The 18,573-nt window shown below is 41.0% G+C and overlaps 1 protein-coding gene across 7 annotated transcripts in view; it reads right to left on the reverse strand.

The window, feature by feature from the left end:
* Positions 1-14,416: 14,416 nt before the first annotated feature.
* ANO1 (anoctamin 1) overlaps positions 14,417-18,573 on the reverse strand; it is a 45,629-nt gene continuing 41,472 nt past the window's right edge. For all 7 annotated transcript variants that reach the window (XM_075712157.1, XM_075712156.1, XM_075712154.1 and 4 more), the window contains 3 exons: positions 17,478-17,662; positions 15,682-15,787; positions 14,417-14,677 (listed from right to left, as the gene is read on the reverse strand). In XM_075712157.1, the coding sequence (XP_075568272.1) occupies positions 14,417-14,677; positions 15,682-15,787; positions 17,478-17,662 (552 nt within the window). The remainder of the gene's footprint in view (positions 14,678-15,681; positions 15,788-17,477; positions 17,663-18,573) is intronic.

The raw sequence follows: 18,573 nt of genomic DNA on the forward strand, positions 1-18,573 counted from the left end.
GGCGAGGCCCAGGCCGCGCGGAGAGGCCGGCGGCGGCTCGTCCCCACCCTCCGGGGGCGGACTGCGCTCGTGTTTTCACAGAGAGGCTTCCCGGGAGGCCAGGGAGCACGGGGAGACGGGACCCGACCTGGCCCAGCTCGCCCCGGCGCCGCCGCGACGGCGGCCCGCTGGCCCCGACCCCCGCCCCCGCGCCCGCGGCCGCCTTGCCCGGAAGTCACGTGACGACGGCGGCGGGTTCCCCCCCTCCCGCCGTAAGATGGCGGCCGCGCAGGCAGCCCTGTGGCCCCCGGCCCCTGCCTTCGCCGCCGGTTAGCCTGGTTTTAGGAACTGCGCAGTGCTCAAAAGCCCTCGGAGGCGAACGGGCTTGTTTTGTGATGCCGAATACAAAACGCGCCTTGGAGCCGAGTCTCGGCACGGCCGGTCTCCTGCTGCAGGAGGAGCAGGGCCGCGTCCCGGCGCCTCGGCCTTGGCGAGCCCTCCCAGCCCTCAGTTGGGGGAACTGCAGGTTCCCCGTGTCATACAGAATTAGCGGCCTTCTTGTGAGCACATGTACCCGCAAGGGCTGCTTTTGGGGGTTTTTGGGGGGGGGGGGGGGGAACGAGAGCAGGACAAGGATGAAAGGACTCGCTCGACTAAGAACAAGAAAGGCCACATCAGAGCCCCGCTCCCAAAGAGACGCCATTCCCATGGTGTCCCTCCCTGGCAGCTGCCCAGGAAAATGGCCTCTGCCCTCCCTGCGCGGCCTCGGCCACCCCCGAGACCCCCCCACCTTTCCCTGGAAAAACAGGGCTTGCAGCCTGGGCTTTGTTCCTCGCAAAGATTAATTGTGACATAACTCCTGACCTTTAAAAGGGAAGAAATAGGGCAAACGTTAAGTCCTTTTATTTTAAAGGCAATTCTTATACCAAGTGAAAGGCTGTAATCTTTTCTTAAATGGGAAAGTTCAAGTTCATCCCATTGTTCTGTAGGTCCCCAAAGTTCAGAAAAAACATAATGGTTTTTCTTCGCAGCACGTGTAGGTAGTTCACAGATTTCCTTTTTCCTTCTGTGAACACTGGCATGTTGATTCCCCAAGCTACCGCAATATTAAATTTTTTCCAGTACAGCGTTTAATTTATTACTGTTGCAACACACAAATAGACCTATGGTCCTTGTCATAAAAAGATTGCCATCTCGGATACATGAGCTTAAGCGTTACCATTTTCCTCATCTTTTCCAGTCTCATTCCAATGTGAGGAACAACTCCTACTCCCCAAACATTTCTAAAACTCCCACAGGCACAAGCCCTCCTTAGATAAAACTGCTAGATTTTCAGCATCCTGTTTCAGCCTGTTACACAGAGCTAGACCTACACATGATCAAGAAAGCCAATAGATAGAGCTGGCCACACGCACGAAGCCCATCTGTGCATCCGCAGCAGTGGGCACCATGGTGCAAGAAAACATGTATTTCATACTGAATACAAGATTTGTTTCCCATATAATCCTCGCAGGTTATATGAACACTGGGCAACCTTGTCTCCTCCAAGTAAGCATTCCCTTAAAGTAATTTCCTTTGCTATAGCATTAGCAATATTTTCTTTGATTTTTAACCAGATAATCCCAAAATTCACAATAAATTTGGGGCTTCCATCAGCCTCCTTTCTTCCCCCCCCCCCCCCCCTTTCTTCTCCCTTATGTTCCTCATCCAGGAAAGGTGACAGGTAATCTAATGACCTTAAAAAGCAACCTTAAAAAGCAGCTAACGTGTATCACTCCAAGTCTCTCAGATGAAATATAAAAACCTGTTTAAAAGAGATATTTTTTTGTAGTCCCTAAATGCTGCAAATTGGAGGCAATTAACCTGTTGCAGGGTCTCATGGTAAAGTAAATAGCGAGAGGAATTGGCACTAAGAATTTGAGCTGGGATGAGGTGCCTGAGTTGAGAGGTGTATTTTCTTTCTGCAGCCCTGAATCTATACTGAAGGCAAGAACATTAATAAAAAGGGTAGTGTGATGCCAAGGAGAAATATATTTGCAGCATGTGGATTAATTTAGAAAGCAGATGTAAACTCTACTAACAATATAAGGATAAAATCCAGTCAAATAAAATCTCATTTTAATTTTGCCAAGGAAGATGACTCTATAAAACAAGAGGAACTGAATCACATGGTGCATAGCTTGTGCCTGGTGATGGCAGCTGGCTGAATTCAGAGACAAGTCTACGTGAAGAAAGTCTAAATCAGTGTAATTTATGCCTTTATTCTCTATCCCTTGACATGCAATTGAAAGCAGCATCAACTGAGATTTTTAATAGGCTCATAGGAACTTAGTAGCCAGATTCAGCACTGATGTACGAGGAGGCGTGAAAGCACTTCCATACATCAGTGGAATTCTAAGGGAGTCTAAATTAGTAACAAACACGGAACTAAAAGATACAAATCATCATTTAATTAAGATATAAATCATCAGTTAAATGCTTTTAAACTTAGTCCTAATGTGTGGCATAGTGATTTAGTAGTCCCTTTTATTATGTCTGAATCTGACCTGTTAACTCTACTTTGACACATTCACAGATGAAAATACCCAAGCAACTTGCTTTCCTCCGGTTATTTCCTTTGAAAGCAGTTCACGGGGCTTTAGCAAAGAAAGTATTTGCCAAGGTCAACAGATCATAACTGCTCCACAGCAGAATAAAACTTAATAGAAATGATTTATTAGGGCAGCTCAGATTTCAATGGAAGTTTCCCAGAAATTTAAGTGCTATGAATGATCCAGTTCCTAACCAAGTAATTTAGAGGTTTCTCGAGGCAAGGCGATTCCTTGCAAAATACTGCAGAGGGAGCTCCAAGCCTGGCAGTGTTTCAGACTAAGCCTTTTGATTTCATGGTCTTCGCTGGAGGAGCAGGGCAAAGAAAGCAAAAAAAAGATTAATTTCTGCCGAGCCCTCAGTGAGGTGTCGGTCACCAGGACCTTCAGGCAACAAACGCCCATTTAGAGACTGTGGACACGGAACGGCGAAGCGGGTGGCTGCCCTTCGCAGGGTCTGTGCACCGTCGCCTTGCGTGAATGAAAGGTGGCCGAAAGGTTGCTTGGGAGGGTTCATCACTTATTAAACAGAAGCTTTAAAAAGCCATATATTAATCCACGTGCCCTGAATAGTAAATGTTTTGGTAAAATGTGTGCGGCTGTACTGAGCCACAGGTGGCTGAGATGGGTTTGCATGGAAACTTCGGAAGATGCTTTGTGTTTTCCAGCCAAGGCAACCTACGTTTCTGGCTGGCCCTTCTTCTTTGCTCTCATTGTACTCCGATCTGCTGTGGGGCTGTGGAAACCTCTGACAGTTTCTGCAGGTGCTGCAATCCCTCTGATGTAATCTGATTTGCTATTAGCGCTCATTAACAAGTATATGAGTTGCTGAGTGCACCTTTGATGACTGTTTTCTCTATTACTGTCAAGCAACTTACTCTTGATATGACAAATAGCATTCTGTAAATGTTAAGAGCTTGCCTTCTCTCTTCAGCCAGCCCCTCTTCTCTAACAAGGGGTGTGCTTGCAGCATGCTGACGCACCAGAACTGGTTTTAATCTAGCTATTTCAGATGCTGGTTGCAACATAGCTACTACAGCACAGTACCCAAATCAGAGATAGTAATGCAGGTATTCCAAGAAATCTCTCCTTTCTGAGGCCCACAGCGAGGGCTGCACACACCGGTGGAGTGTGCCGTGTTTATCTTCATTGCTCAGAATAGCTGCCAGGGTTAATACATGTGTTTTTCTTCTTTGCTTTTGTTCTGAGCTATGTACCTGCTGCTTCGTACATACTTTGCTTACCTTTGATATGTTTAAAGCTTAAATCACTGCTGTTAGTTCAGTCCTGTTGTATGAGGGTAAAGCTCTGCTCCCGGGCTTGTAAGGTGCAAAGGATGTGCTTCCATAGGAACTCCTGTCTGGTTTTACAGAGCAGAGAGTGGTGAAAGACTCAATGGATCAGGACTATATCTTGACAGACTTGATGGTGTAGTTGCTTTAAATAATATGCAGGATGAAGAGATAGTCAGTAGGTGTCTTCAGAGGCAGTAACTGGAACCACGTCAAGGAGAGCTTGCTGGTCTACTGCTGTTTCTTTACCAGCTGTTTTAATGGTACTTATTAGATTGGTTGGGCTGCTCGTCAAGGTGGAGGTCGAATTGTCAAAGGGGTATTTGTTTCTTTTTTTAGCAAGTGGAAGCAAAAAGGGGAATAGCCATACAGTGGAGGTGGCGTCAAAAATTCAAAGCATTCTGTTGTGATAAGAGAAGTCTGTATGGTGATGCACGCCCTCCAGGTGGACTGCATGGTGCTTTCAAAAGCCCTGCAGCTGGAGGGGGGGGTACTCTTGCCTTTTTTGACCAAGGAACGAGGAATACGGTGGGATGCAGTTTCTAGTTGTCTGAGTCCATAGAAACTGGAGTATTTAGGCGCTACAATGTTTTTTAAATGAAGCAACTTTGATAATTTTTCTAACTTATCAGATAATTCAATAGCAAGTAAGGCAGGGTGAATTTAAAAATCTCATCCCTGGTGGTTCTGAGACACAGGTTGGACAAACTTCTTGGCATAGAGCAGATATATTTAATCCTGTCTCAGTGCTGAGAAATTGTTTCTCTTTTGAGGTCCAGTCAATTGTACACTTCTATTATAACTGCTATTCTCTCTCAAGGGAATCAGAAGCATCTCAGATTTTCTTTGGAGTCTTCAAGATAAGAGCAGTATTAAAAAAATGCAAACCCCTGCCTACTGGTTGAATTGGGCAATAACAGGTTTTGTGTTTGCTTGCTTGCTTGCTTGCTTTTTTACTCCCACACTGGATAAACTGATTTCCATAAAATTTCTTAATATACTTATTCAATGCCTCTCATCCATTGTTTGTAAAACCCTAAAATGCACATTTCCAGCAAAGAAATGACAGTTTCTGCATTTTCTTTTGTGAATGAATTGATCTGTCCATGTTTCTTTTGTCAGATACTACCTCTGTTGCTATAACATCTAGCATAGAAAGAAGTGCCCTAGTAAAGAAACTATTTGTGAAGAGACTTAGCATCCTAGGAGAAAACTGTCTGTGACAAAAGGGCCTATAAGAAATGTTAAATTATTGTGGGTTGAGAGAGAGAAAATTAGAAGCTGAGTGTGGGAAAAGCAAATAAGTATTGAAAAGAAAGTGAACTCGGGCATGAATAGGTTGTATACAGATAAAAGATCTGGCCAAGTAACAACAACAACAAGCAATAAGTTGTTAACAGATGCTTGAACTTAAAACTGAAACAGAAGAAGTGTTGATATAATTCTGTTGATATAGTTCTGTTGTGTTATTGTTGGCAAAAGAAGTTAGTTTAACTTTAGGGGAAGGGTAAATTGTAGACTTTTGTTTATTTGCTCCAGCTAAAAACCTCTGACTTGACTTTTTACCTATTTTTGTAGTGAATTTTCATCATGCCATGTAAGCATGAAATAATTCAGACAAACATTTCACATGTCAATAAAGCTGTGTGTATATATTAGACCAGCACATTTCGTTCCCCTAAACCATGTTTATTACTTAAGCTCTGCCACATCAATTTTGCACTTGGAAAAACAAGAAGAACAGAGAAAACAGAAAAAGAGGGTTGTCTGCACAGGAATGTCATTGTGAAATAAGCCAGGGAGGAAATAAAAAACCTCCCCAAACAGTAGTGAATGATCATTAGATCTCTTTTTGGGCCCTTTCTATTTCTGTTCTGTTCAGTCCCTGCTGGAACTAGACTAAGCTGACCTGTAGAGCGTTGGAAGTGTCCGCTCTCTGAGGGTTACCTTAGAATCGCCATGTGAGGCAGCTATTCTGAGCAATTTCCTCCTGAAGATCAACCTAAGGCAGATAATGACGCAGAGATGCCAAATCTCGTGTTAACTTATGCCAAGGCATGGCCACGTGCCTGTCTTCTGCAGTGCCACACGGAGAGGCCAGCGTGGGTCTGAAGGCAAAATACTTCCCTTAGGGTGGTGAAGAGCTTAAGTGACTGCACTTAAGTCGTTTGTGAGCCCAACACTCGCTCCGACCCCTGGACTCTCAAACCCATACTGGGGACTGTGCCCCACTGCCCAGTGGTGGGCTCTGTGACTGGTTGAGAACGAAGCAAATGAAGTTAAGATACGAACTGGCAGTTGCTATTCACCCAGGGAAATAATCCAGCGGTTGTGATTGCCAGGCTTGAAAGCTAGTATTAATTAATTTCTGAAGAGTATATAAATTTGTTCTTTATTTTCCTGAGCTGCTGTATTGCCAGTTCCCAAGCCCAATAACAACCTGAAAAGGTAAATACTTACCACATTAAGATTTATTTTCTTGGATAGAAAATAAATGGAGGTGTTTTTCTTCAGTCTCCTTCTTTGCATTGGAAAATACAATATTCTGAGCAGCTACAAAAAAGGTTAGGATAACTTTAATTATTTTGCAGAAAATGGATCAATTTTGCACTAGTTTGCACCACTTGGAAGTATTTCTTACAAGTATGCAAACAGACCAATACCACAGGACTTCATCCTCCCACCTAAGGAAAGGTTTTTTTTTTTTCCCCCTTTCCTTACTGGGTACAGCAGCACTCAGTTGCCTGCTACACGGCATTGCAGTTGAAAAAGTAGCGGCAGGGATTTTTTTTTTTTTTTCCTGCAAAAATTCCAGCTCTAATCTCTTCTGCATTAACAGACTCTGCTTTGGACCTGGTCATTGTCATGAAAGTGGTGTGAAAAATGTAACCTTTTTCCCAGCCATGTCTCTGCATCCAGCCTGCAGAGTGGCCTCGTCACAGACCAGAAAATATCTTGGCCTCTAAACGTCTCGCAGAGTTACTGAAATTTCACTTTAATAAATATACATGAATGAGCCTGGCCACGCTTGCGTGATTTGCGAGTTAAATTCAGGTGTTGCGAGCGCACTACAGTGACTGGAGATAATGAGAGACCAAGGTGGGAAGATACATTTCCTAAAAACAAGTATTACCTCTGATATCTGTGATTGGCAGTAGAATTACCCATTAGAGGAAAGATCAGTGGATTTTTGTTTTTCCCTTCAGGAATGTGCCAATACAGTATTTTCTGAGTCATTATCTCACTGTCACTGAAGTTGGAAGGTGTAAGGTTTTCTTCAAATCTGATTAGAGAGGGAGTGCCTTGTCTGCTTGAACACAGTACAGTTATTATCCAGAGCGCTCATTTCCTTTAAGAATGTGAATAGTTTTATGCAACCACTAAGTGACACAGGATATGACTAGGTTAGTTACTCACAGGGATTTAGAGATAATAAATATGAAAGCAAATTTGGTTTTGTCATCCCCGTCCCTTGATTCTTGGCGGGGAGAGGGGGGGAAGTATTCTTTTCTGCTTTCTAAAGAAACACTTTAATTTGAGCTAGTCTGCAGCATTGTAGTCAGAACCAGATACAAGTTAGTCTTAAGCCACGATTTGGAATTCATTTTCATACACAAATATAATGGAAACTTGTTGCATTTGATCCCAGAGATGAAAAGCCTATGAAGGAGCATGACTTACTGAGAGAAGAATGGATTAATATAATACAATATATATATAATTTTTTCTTACAGTCTGTATACTTTAGAAGAAGTAAGGAAGTTACACGCACCACAGCTTTGTCTGCCTACCCTCAAAAATTCATGTACTGCATTTTTTTTTCTTGAGAAGCTCTTGTTCAGAGATACAACTGAAATTAAATGACTTGCAACATAAGATCAGACCCAAGCTCACCCTCTCTTGTCTCTCAAATATACACGTAAACGTACGGCTTAGTTGTTATTCACCAACTTTGGAGTGAGGCTTTTTAAAGCAGGAGTAGCCTGTATTACATCTTTGCCAAGTACCTGAACCTGGAAGTGATTAACTGTCATTTCTTATCCACGAGAAGACCCAGAGATGATTACCAGCTTAGCTCTACAGCTCTCTCTGGTCAGAGCTGAAAGACGAGCATCATAAAGATGCAGAGAAATTTGGTTTCAGAAGTAAAATTCAAAAAAGATGAAAGTGAAGCGGTTTAGTAGAATTTCAGAACTGACTCTGGTTTAGTTCTTTCGCTCTTTGAAGCCAGGAAGAAGATGTAGCTGAAATTCACGTTAATTTACTCTCAGGACTTTCACTGTTCCTTCCCTGCTCCCAACTCCCTCCCACTCCCAGCAGTGCCTGAGTAGAGTAGAATACCTAAATAACTCCAGGAGTGTGGCCCAGAATCCACCAGATTGCAGAGCCGTTTCGTTACGCGCACCATCTCTCGCTGACCTGAGAGGTTGTGCAGTAAACCTGGAGTAGTACAGCCTGCTAAGATTTATTACTTTCCCACACGATGGTTAATTACTTGTAATTACCTACCTTCTTTACCTGCAGATGTATTTGGAAGATTAATACATTAAGAAATGTGAGCTGCTCAGCTAATTACATGGTCTTACCAGGCCAGATGGGAATTCCATGCTTGTGAGCACTGTGCTGCGATGACGCAACGCAACGCTGCCGTCTTGGTTTAAGGCGGGCAGCACAGGAGATCAGCCGCTTACCTGCACATCGCCTTTGCGCTTGAGAGACTTACCTACTACAGAACCAAAGGGCTTGTACCAGCTGGGGCCCGACTTCAATGTTGGAAGCTGTGTGAGAGTTTATGAATCGTTCTGACCAACATTAAAAATAAGTGTGTTCCTAGAGGAACTGTTTGTTTTCGGTTGCCGAGGATCATGGTATTATTTGCAATTCAGTACCTCGGTGGAGGAGGCATAGTCACCAAGGCCTCACTGATGCCAGAGACGTCTTCTCTTTCTTACTCCATTTTCATCCGTTTCCTTCCAAAGGACAAATGCCTTCCAGCTTTCATCTGAACACAAGACCAACAGTATTGCACCATTTGGCAGGATGAGATTGCACATAGCTACAAAAACATTGGCAAAGGCTACCTGATAACCTACCTACAAGATGGCCTCGCCTTAAGCAGCGATTCTCTTTCCAGAAAAACAACTTCTGTGGCTGATCTGACAGCTAGCTTGGATCTGGGAACGTCAGTCAAAAGCCTTTTCTTCCTCCCTTCCCTATTTGCACCTTTTCCCTAGGCTCCATCTCTTCATTTCAACTAGAGAAGATGGCCACTCTTTTTTCATTTAGAAGCAAAAACAGGGAATAACCTTTTCTTCTGCTCTAAGAAAGATTGTTTAACTACCTGCATTTAACTCTTTCTCTGAAAAAACCCAGACTTTGTTACACTTTTAAGTTTGTTCAGCACAAGCACTCTGCTAAATATTTTGTGGTTTGATTCTTTTTCTCATGAGCATTGTGATGGGTACATTTCCCATTTTGGCATGAATTTTCTCACGCAGGTGGTACTAAGCAAGATCAAAGCTATGACCTCAAAACCTTCAAACTTGTGTAACTAAGTTCACATGACTGTGTCATGCCTTTGATTTTCTAAGCCTTCTATCTCGTGGAAACTAACACAACAGTGTCGAGAACTCTACTGCTTGCACAACTCATCTGCATCTATACATTTTGGCTTTAGCTGACACTCTGGGTTCTAAAAGTACCATAGAGCAAGTGTCACGAATTTTTATTATAGGTGGAACCATTAATTCAATAAGCAATGCTTAGTCTCATGCAAAGTGTGCTGCAGTCAAAGGGAGTCAAAGGAAATATTTTCTTTGGCTTCCGATGGCCTTGAATCAGGCAGCACACATAGTATTAAAAATTAAGGAAAGAGCTTAAAATTAAAAAGAAGCCACACTAATAGTTTCTTCTTCAGAAAGGCCTGTTGGGCTAAAAAAAGAAGGAAGTTAAAAAAAGAACTTTGGTTTTTCTCTGCTGTCCTAAAAATGGCATATTGTGTTTGGTCATGGAATAAATAGTACTCAAATGTAAAAAGAATTGAACCAGAGTTTGAATGGAATCCATATAAATTTTAAGACACTGTTTCTTCAAGGGCAAAAGGAAAGAGAGTTGTTTATTCTGAAAACTTCATAGAAAAATATAAATGGACTCAAGTGATCTATGAAACTTCAGGAGAGTTCAGACTCCTGAGGTAACAAGATGAAAAGTAAATTGTTTTATTATTGCTTATTGGGAATCATAACAGCCCAAAAGATCATTAACAGCTCAGGACCAGAGAGCACTGACGGTTTAAAAATAGAAATGTGTCTGTGCCTTGACTTGAGGCTTATTCACCCTTAAGCTATTTAAGACTGCAAAATATTTGTAAGACAGTATCTTAGAAACACAATGACATGGAAATCCAGCAGATTCAGACTCATACTGTCAACACAATAGGGTGGGTATGATTTCCTCCTCAGACGTACCAACTGAATTTGTGTCTTTGCCACAAACTTCAGGTAGCAAAAAGCCAACAGCATGTTTTAGCAATGATTCAGAAGTGGTCTACACAGCCACTTCCAGCTGCAATCTTTCTTACTATTGTCTGCATTTGCTCTTGGACTAAGTAAACCAGTATAATGATTTTCTTGTTTAATACATTGATACATTGGGTTTTGGCTTTGCTTTTTTTTTCTTTCCTTTGATCAAAATGGGGCTGGGAAATGGGGTTTTGTGCTTACAATTTTGTGGCAGAAGCATGCCAAGAACAGGTTGAATGCACCTCATGGAGATACCGTCAAATCAATACAGAATTCAGGTGTATTTGTACAAATACTAATATCGCTATCTTTAGTCAAACCTGGCCCAGATGGTACCTGTGAGTCACATCGAGGCACTTTCAGTTATTTCTTGCTCATTTCCAGATCCCTGCTTTTCTGTATTAACTTTCTTCCCCCCCGCCTCTTCCACTGAATAATCCTGCCTCAGATTTGCTATTGGCAAAACCAAAACTTGTTTCTACTTGCATCACATACATGAAAAAAAAAAAAAACTTTCATGAAAACTACCACAAGCACAGTGCAAATCTCTTTCTGGAAGGCATTATAGCTAATGAGCTCATATCTACTATTTTGCCTTTAAAAACTGTCAAAATCAAACCAGTTACCAACTAGCAGTGATTTACCTGCTTCTGGTTTTCATATCCATTGTCTCAGAACAGAATTCCCACCTTCTAACTAAATTTCATTAATTAGAGCATTAATAGTTTCTGGCTAGAAAGGGAGAACTGGTATGAAGCCTCATGCTTTGCCTTCTCACAGAACAGTTAAATGGGAGGAAGGAGAAAAAATTGGAACCGGGAAGTCAGGTTCTGAGCCCAGCTTTGCTTGTACAGGTGCCACAAGGCAATAAAAATGTGACACACACAGTGTAGCCATTCTGCTTCCTCAGCTACTTCCCTTCGGAGCTGAATTCCGCAAGACACAGCTGAAGGAATCCCTGAGTTTCATTCCTTTAGTTTTCCTATTTCATTTTTTTCTTAATAATGAATAAAGTTTTCAATTTAAATGAACAAACCAAAGAGCATTCTACCTCATTACGAGCCCGTTTCAAATGTCTTAGTGAAAGCTCCTGCACGTTACGTTCTGCTAAATGCCTAAGACTAAAATCAGAAGAAAATTAAAGCTCCCAGGCTAAGATCCATCACTTAATATTCAGTGTCTATGGTGCAGCCATCTATGTCTGTGCTAGAAGCCAAACCTCCCTTTGTGCTCATGGAGACAGATGCATCTTAGGTGGGATCCATTTAATCTCAAAGTGGGTATCTCAAGCAGCTAGAACACAAGATTCACCTTCTACGTTGTTAGGAAGATGTCTAGAAAAGAAGTAGTCAATACCTGCAAACAAATCTCAGTTCTGGCTTCTGCTGTCTGAGTACACAAGGAGCACTGGAAAGGGCATCGCAGATCCAGTTTTAGGCAAACTGTTACACGAATTACTGTATTTCTCAAATCTAACAGTACTCATAGTTGCACACTCAGCGCACAAGGAGGACTGGGAACAGAACCTGTCCCACAGGAGAAACTCTTGCATATTTAAGTTTATTTCAAATAAGTGTTCAAAGAAAAAAAAAAAACCAAACTAAAACAGATTTAGTATATATTTGCTTTTCTTAAAAAATGATTCCATGAAAGAGTTTTATAGTTATCTAAGTAGTAATACAGTTTTTTTATATACAAAATTCAATTTCAAACAATTTACTGTACAAAAGAAAGTATAAGCAACTGTTACTATTTCATGATTTCAGCAAATAATGAAAAATTCTGATAAGTATGTGTTCAGGATATAGTTCTACCATTTACAGGAATGTCAGTATTAAGTTGGGAATACTTTTGGATAAGTATTTACAGATGAAATTCCCTTTGAGCAAGTTCCCTAAAGATTTCTCTTCAGAATAGGTAGTTCATGTTTGGCTTTCTTCTGGATCTTTTGAGCTACTGAGGAATGAGAGGAAGAACACTTTTTCAACACGATGTACGGACAGAATTCTGCTTGATTTATTCCCACTCACAGTCCTATTGCAGTCAGTGGGCCTGATCTGGTAAACACTTACTACCAGGCATAATGCTTTTTGTGTGAATAAATCAGGCAGGATTTGGCCCTACAGTAGTAAGCTATCATAAGTTACAAATTTTAAAAATAGTGACATTCCTGCAAGTCAAAATACAACAGAAACAAGAGTTAACAAAATATAAGCCCTTTATTAATAAAAATCTTTGGTTGGATCAATATTTTAAATAAGCTCCAAGAATATTTGGTTAATACCATTTTCTTTCTTCCACATAATTTCTTTTCTGGTACCTTCTTTGGACAGACTACAGAAAAATATCAAGTTTATCACATACTTTAAAACAAATAAATACATCAAAAGCTAAATATGGCATTTTTTTTAAGTTCTAGCATTAATCTTTAAATTAGTTTGGCAAAGAAAAAAGAAAAGGAAAAAAGAAATAACTGACTTCTCTTGAAAACAGTCTTTTGACGTTTGGTTTTGTAACAAACCATACAGTAGTTAGACTTTAAAGAAATCTTTCATTTTTATTTTGTTTTTCAGTTTTATATTTGTAATGCAAGTGCCATGGACAAGACAAAGCAATAAAAGAAATGAGGTTAATTGCACCAATATTATTTGGAAGTGCAGTTTATCGTTTGACAAAGCAAAACTAAAATGTACTATGCTTAAAAAGAGTTGTACTGATGGGATTTAGCTAGGCTTCGTAAATAGGGATTTTAGACTTAACCTTTAAGGAAGCTCCTTGTACAAAAGATAGAGTATTTTAAGACAAAAGAAAAGTCCTGTAACTAACTGAAGGTCTGGTCCTGTAGCCCCAGTGCAGGCAAAACTTCCGTTGAAGACAGTACGTGGGACATGTTTTGGATTTATTCCTCTGGCACAGCCTCTGGGAAATGCCATTCAACAGCAGGAAGTCTGCGGGAGCAACCGCCTGTGAAAAACGGGTGCAGACTCCTTTCTCCTGCAGAGGACAGAGGGCTACAGAGAAAAACCTGGCTAAGAAAGGGATGTGCTAAAACAACGGGGGAAAAGGGAATTTCCTCAGCAACAACAGTGTCCCAGTACTAGGCAGGGCAGTGTGAGTCACTGTAGCTCTACGTGTGCTCGTTAATTCAGGGCATTTAACAAAATGCTCTGTGATCATCTACCTGCTGGGAGGATCTCCAAAATTGTGCTGCTGCTGCCTGGCCATGAGCGAGGAGCCGCTGGGGGACTGCTCAAACACGGCTGGTGCAGCCTGGGGCACTGAGGTAGCTTCATCCACATCAGTCGTTCGTTGGTAAAAAAGAACTTTTCCAAATTCACTTTTCTGATGTTTCTGAAGAGAGCAGTGCCCCGGTGAAGGTCTCGGGTACACAGCAGATTACCACAAGTGCCCCACGCACCTGTTTGACGCTGAAGCTCAGCGGGAGCTCTGCTTGTTCCAGACCTGCAGGTTCAAACACAGATGTCTGCCAGCAGAGCTAAACTCTGTCTTGGAAAGCAAGTCAGTCTGGTAGGCTTTATGTCATCTCTCTCCTGCCAAAAGGAATACCAGGGCACACTCTAAAGCTGCTTTTGCATATACGTTCTCTAGTTACCCCACAGACCTTCAAGCCTGGGGTTCCGAAAATATTTTAAATTAGTAGTATTATTATTACTTAAAATTTACCTTTATTTAGTTAGTTAATTAATAGGCTAAGGTCAAATTCTCAGAGAATATCTCTATCAAGACGTACTAAGTACCTGCATTTATTAATGCACGCCAACGTCAACAGTGTTATCTATCGATGAAATATAAAAATTCCCTGCATTACTGCTTGTGCAAAAGAAAAAACAACAATATTATCAGAAATAGAATGTGGTCCTCCATATTTGCAAGAAGAGCATTTCTCACAAAGATGGGAGCAAAATGGCAGCACATCCTTCAACATGCACCAGGTTGTCCATTAATCGAGTCCTGCCCTTTCCGCGATGGCTTGTGTATCAGTGGAATGCCCCGACATACTCAACTCCCTCCTCTTCTATACATCGAGAGGATACGAATGGCAGGAGGACAAGCTCCCACTGTGGCTCCTGGAGAGTCTGGGGCTGTGATTGTTACAGTTTTCACCCTTTTTCTTGTCCTTGTCTTTCCAGGTTTCTAGCATTTGCAGCTTCCCTTGCTCTTCTCTCATGAAGACCTCCACCATGAGAACTTTCTCTTTATGAATCTGCTGACTAATGTCCTTGGGAATGTCTGGGATAATCCAGTCAACAAAGTCACTCATAAACATGACCAAGTTCTGAAAATGAAATTGTGAGAAAATGTCAGTAAGGTCAAATGAAAGGATGACTGTAGGAGAAGGGGCCATTTTTGGTGTACTTAGGAAGGAAGAATGAAGAAAGGGCAATATTTGAGCTGGGCTCAGCTGCATGTCGCAAGTCTGATACTGAGCCAAACTCACCTCGACTTCTTGTTCGTGCTAGAAGAGGAGAAAAATGGCAGGCACAGATCTCTATGATTTATGTACAAATACTGTCACAGCCACTTATACAGCCAAAGGAAATACTGACACTGAAAAATGGCTTACGAGTTTTACATCAGAAAGGCAGAAGCAAATAGCAAGAGGGAAAACGATGAAAGTTGGTAAAATACATTCCAATGAAATGTTTCTGATTTAAAGACCTTGATTCAATGAAGGGAGGTCTTTCACAAGAAGATACATATTTTGTCAAAAAAAAAAAGGAATAAAATTTTTGAAACAAGTTGTTTCAAAGGGAGACTTCAAACACTTGTGTCACAATAACCAGCATCACTGTTGTGATCGAATAATGTCATTTAGTGAAAAATTACGAGATTCTGCCGCCCTGTTCAGATGCAAGATAAACTCTAACTGGGAGATTTTGGAAATTCCATTTCTTGGCTAGGCCTAGAAATGAGTTTGGATGAAATTTATTCTGCTTCAGTGAATTTGTTGATGTCCTACTGGAGAAATTGGTGGGACCTAACTAGTATCAGCCTTATGCTTTGCTGTTCACTAAGGTGATTAAGTTGCTTCTGCATCAAACCACTTCAGGGAATCCTGGGGATGAATTTTTCCACTGGGGATATACCTGGGCCTGGGTGGGTGGGAGGAAGAGGGTGAATGAGGATGGGCAAACTTTGCTTTTCCATGAAACAGCTGAGAAAGAAGGTATTTTCTTTGGCCTAATAACTTCTTTCCAAAGGTGGCTTGCCTCATGTAGCTGAAGAAATACAGTAACTCTTTTCCTTTCTTATATAAAAAGTGCCTGCAGTATAACCTACCTGGAAAACTATCACAAATGCTAATCTTGCTGCTAGGACAGCCCAGAAATCCTTTGAAATGTCATACTTGTTTTCGGACCAGGGGGGTTCCCGATAATCTTTGTATCTGCAAAAGAAGACTCAGAAAATCAGTGATATCATTCAGAAATTTTAGCACCACGAGGAATTGATACCCAACAGTCAAACAGTAAATCGAGCCATCTAAAAGCAAGTTCACTATTACAGCATGACGCTGTATTAACCTCTCAGAAACAAGACACAGCTGAAAGCCTCCCACAGCCTTCACGTTTCACTCAAAATTAAAGGTCTTCAATCTTAATACAAATAATAATCTTAGTACAAATAATATCAATTCTGCATAAAGATGGAGTAAACTACACAGCTCAGATAATTCGTTTTAAGATTGGTAAAAAAAAAAACCAACATATATTTTTCAGACTAATTTTAAAGACAAAAATACTGATCTCAGTTCCACAGAGTGTGTTATGCTATGGTGTTCTCCTTGTTCCTGATTAGCAAAAGGTCACAGATAAATTTTGCCGTGCAGAGAGAAGGTGAGAATTTTGCCTTAGCTATGGCTTACAGAAAATGCATGAGCTAATCAACAATAACTTGTTAGAAATGGGACCAGGAAAAATACATTCTATTTAAAACCACAGCATCCTGTCAATATTTTGAAAGAATTAGGGTTCCATATTTTCAAATTATTGAAAATTCCCTGGCGTATGGAAGAAATGATGGGATGGGAAGAAGCAAGAGGCTGTGACTCGAAAGCAAATAAACCTGGCATTTTTGTATGGGACCATAACACCTCACACCTCCTGTTCTGTGCTAAAAACATGTTTGCCAACCTCATTTATCCTGTGCCCAAAGATCACCAGAAGGAAAGCAGAAGAAAGTAAAACCAAGCAAAGCTAATACATATGCAATTTTGGTTGTTTTTTTCTTTCATCTCAGAGTGATTTTTCTGTTTAGCAGTCATTTCAGCAGATTAACTTGCACTATTCAAATTCTTAAAGAATAGAAATTAGAAAAAGGTGGGGCTTTTTCATGGTCAGTTTGTGTAATTTTTTGGTATATGTGTACCAAAGTAATCTTTTTTTCTCCCCTGGAATGTCTCTTCCCTCCTTGTTCTCCTCTTCCTCTTCTTACCCCCATTGTCCCCCTTTCAGTTTTGCTGGTCTAAGTGCTTTCACTGTTATATTTGGCTTTGGTCCCCAATTCTGAGCGTTAAAACATTTGTTTTGCAGATGATGCGTATCTAAGGAAGCCTAGGCAAAGCATGCATTTCAGCACTGACCTAGATTGCTTCATAAGCTGAAATACGCAACAATAATTTTCCTTTAAAAATGAAGAATATGTAGAAATTGTTACAATGCAGATTTCCTGTATGATGACACTTTAAGTAGGTCTTAAGTTCCAGTGCAGACAAGGATGCTATTACTCTCATCAGGAATTGCTATAGAAACTGCACAAAAAAGAGCTGTGCTGTGAAGTCATGGTCATTATATCAATAGCATGTGATAGAACAGTATGACATCAGAGTAACATCATTTTGTTCCCTTAAAGCATCATTGTGCTGTTTATCATTATTTATCTCCTTTCCTGAAAGAGGGAATATATAATAAGAAGAATCTTTGCACAAACAAACACTGAATTTAACAATGCTAATCTCTATTTGCTAAAATAAGCAGTACTTCATGTTCAGGTTCTGTGGTTGCTTAATATGTAAGCCAAGACGTTCAAGGCAATGGATCCATCTGATACAAAAAATGAGTTATCATTCAAGAGAGTACCTGCATATCTGAACCTCGTAGCCAAGATCCATGGGGTCGTTTGGAGCTGTTCCTGCTTGAAAATCGCTGACATTAAAAGAGGATAGTGTATGGTTCACGAAGCCATGCATGGTGCCATTCTCACTGTACATATACAGGTACACGAGGCGTGGAATGAAGTCGGATGTGAATGAGATCACAAATGCCTAAGCCATAAGAGTAAAGAGTGAGCGCAATATTCAGGCAGTGGTTAAGTTAATAATATAATCGAGTATGTCTTGCCCAAACAACTCATGCAACTCAGGGACTGCTTCAGAAAACAAGGGGGGAGACTGCAGCCCATGGGGCCCTAAAAATGGAGGATTCACTTCTTCAGCAAGGCAGTATTTACTGCTTACTCTTCCGAGTTGCAGAATATTAGATGGAGGAGTTCCACGCCAACTGAGATTTCTACGTGGATAACAACTTGAACTCCCCAGAGAATGAAGCGGCCGTACCCCCCAGCACCAGAGGAAAGCAAAACACATCCCCCAGTCACGGATTGTCCCTGATGCATTGTGTAAGGTCCAATTGATGGACTTCCAAGTACTCTTCTGTTCTGCAAACAACTGACAGTGAATTGACTCGTTGAATTCTCATTGCATTGCAAAAGGCCATTAATTGTATGTGTTTTTTAACTCCATCAAGATAAAAGGATGGGCAGACTGAGCCCAGTTTTATTTTTAGGGTCACAAAAATTGCATTTTATTTGCTTATTTAAAAAGGTTTTCTAAAAACGTCATACAGAAAATGCAAGACAGCCAATTCAGCTGAGTTCTTCATAACTTTAGCCTTTCTCATTTGTCATTATTATGAAACATTCTCACTGGCGTAAATCTCATGTACATGTGGAACAAACACAGTACAAAATGTTTTACTTATTTTATGATAAAGAGGGGTATAGTACATAGATCAAAGAGGGAAAAATAACACTGGATAATGATGAAGAGAGACTACACGGAAGAGAAGAGAAAAAAATAGAGAAATTATTTCCAAAGGAAAAGAGGAGAAATGGTAAAGACAAATTAAGGCAGCATACGAAATAACCAAAAGAATGGTTTGGCCATAGCACAACAGA

This window comes from Pelecanus crispus, chromosome 6 (assembly GCF_030463565.1).
Source record: "Pelecanus crispus isolate bPelCri1 chromosome 6, bPelCri1.pri, whole genome shotgun sequence".
NCBI lineage: Eukaryota > Metazoa > Chordata > Aves > Pelecaniformes > Pelecanidae > Pelecanus > Pelecanus crispus.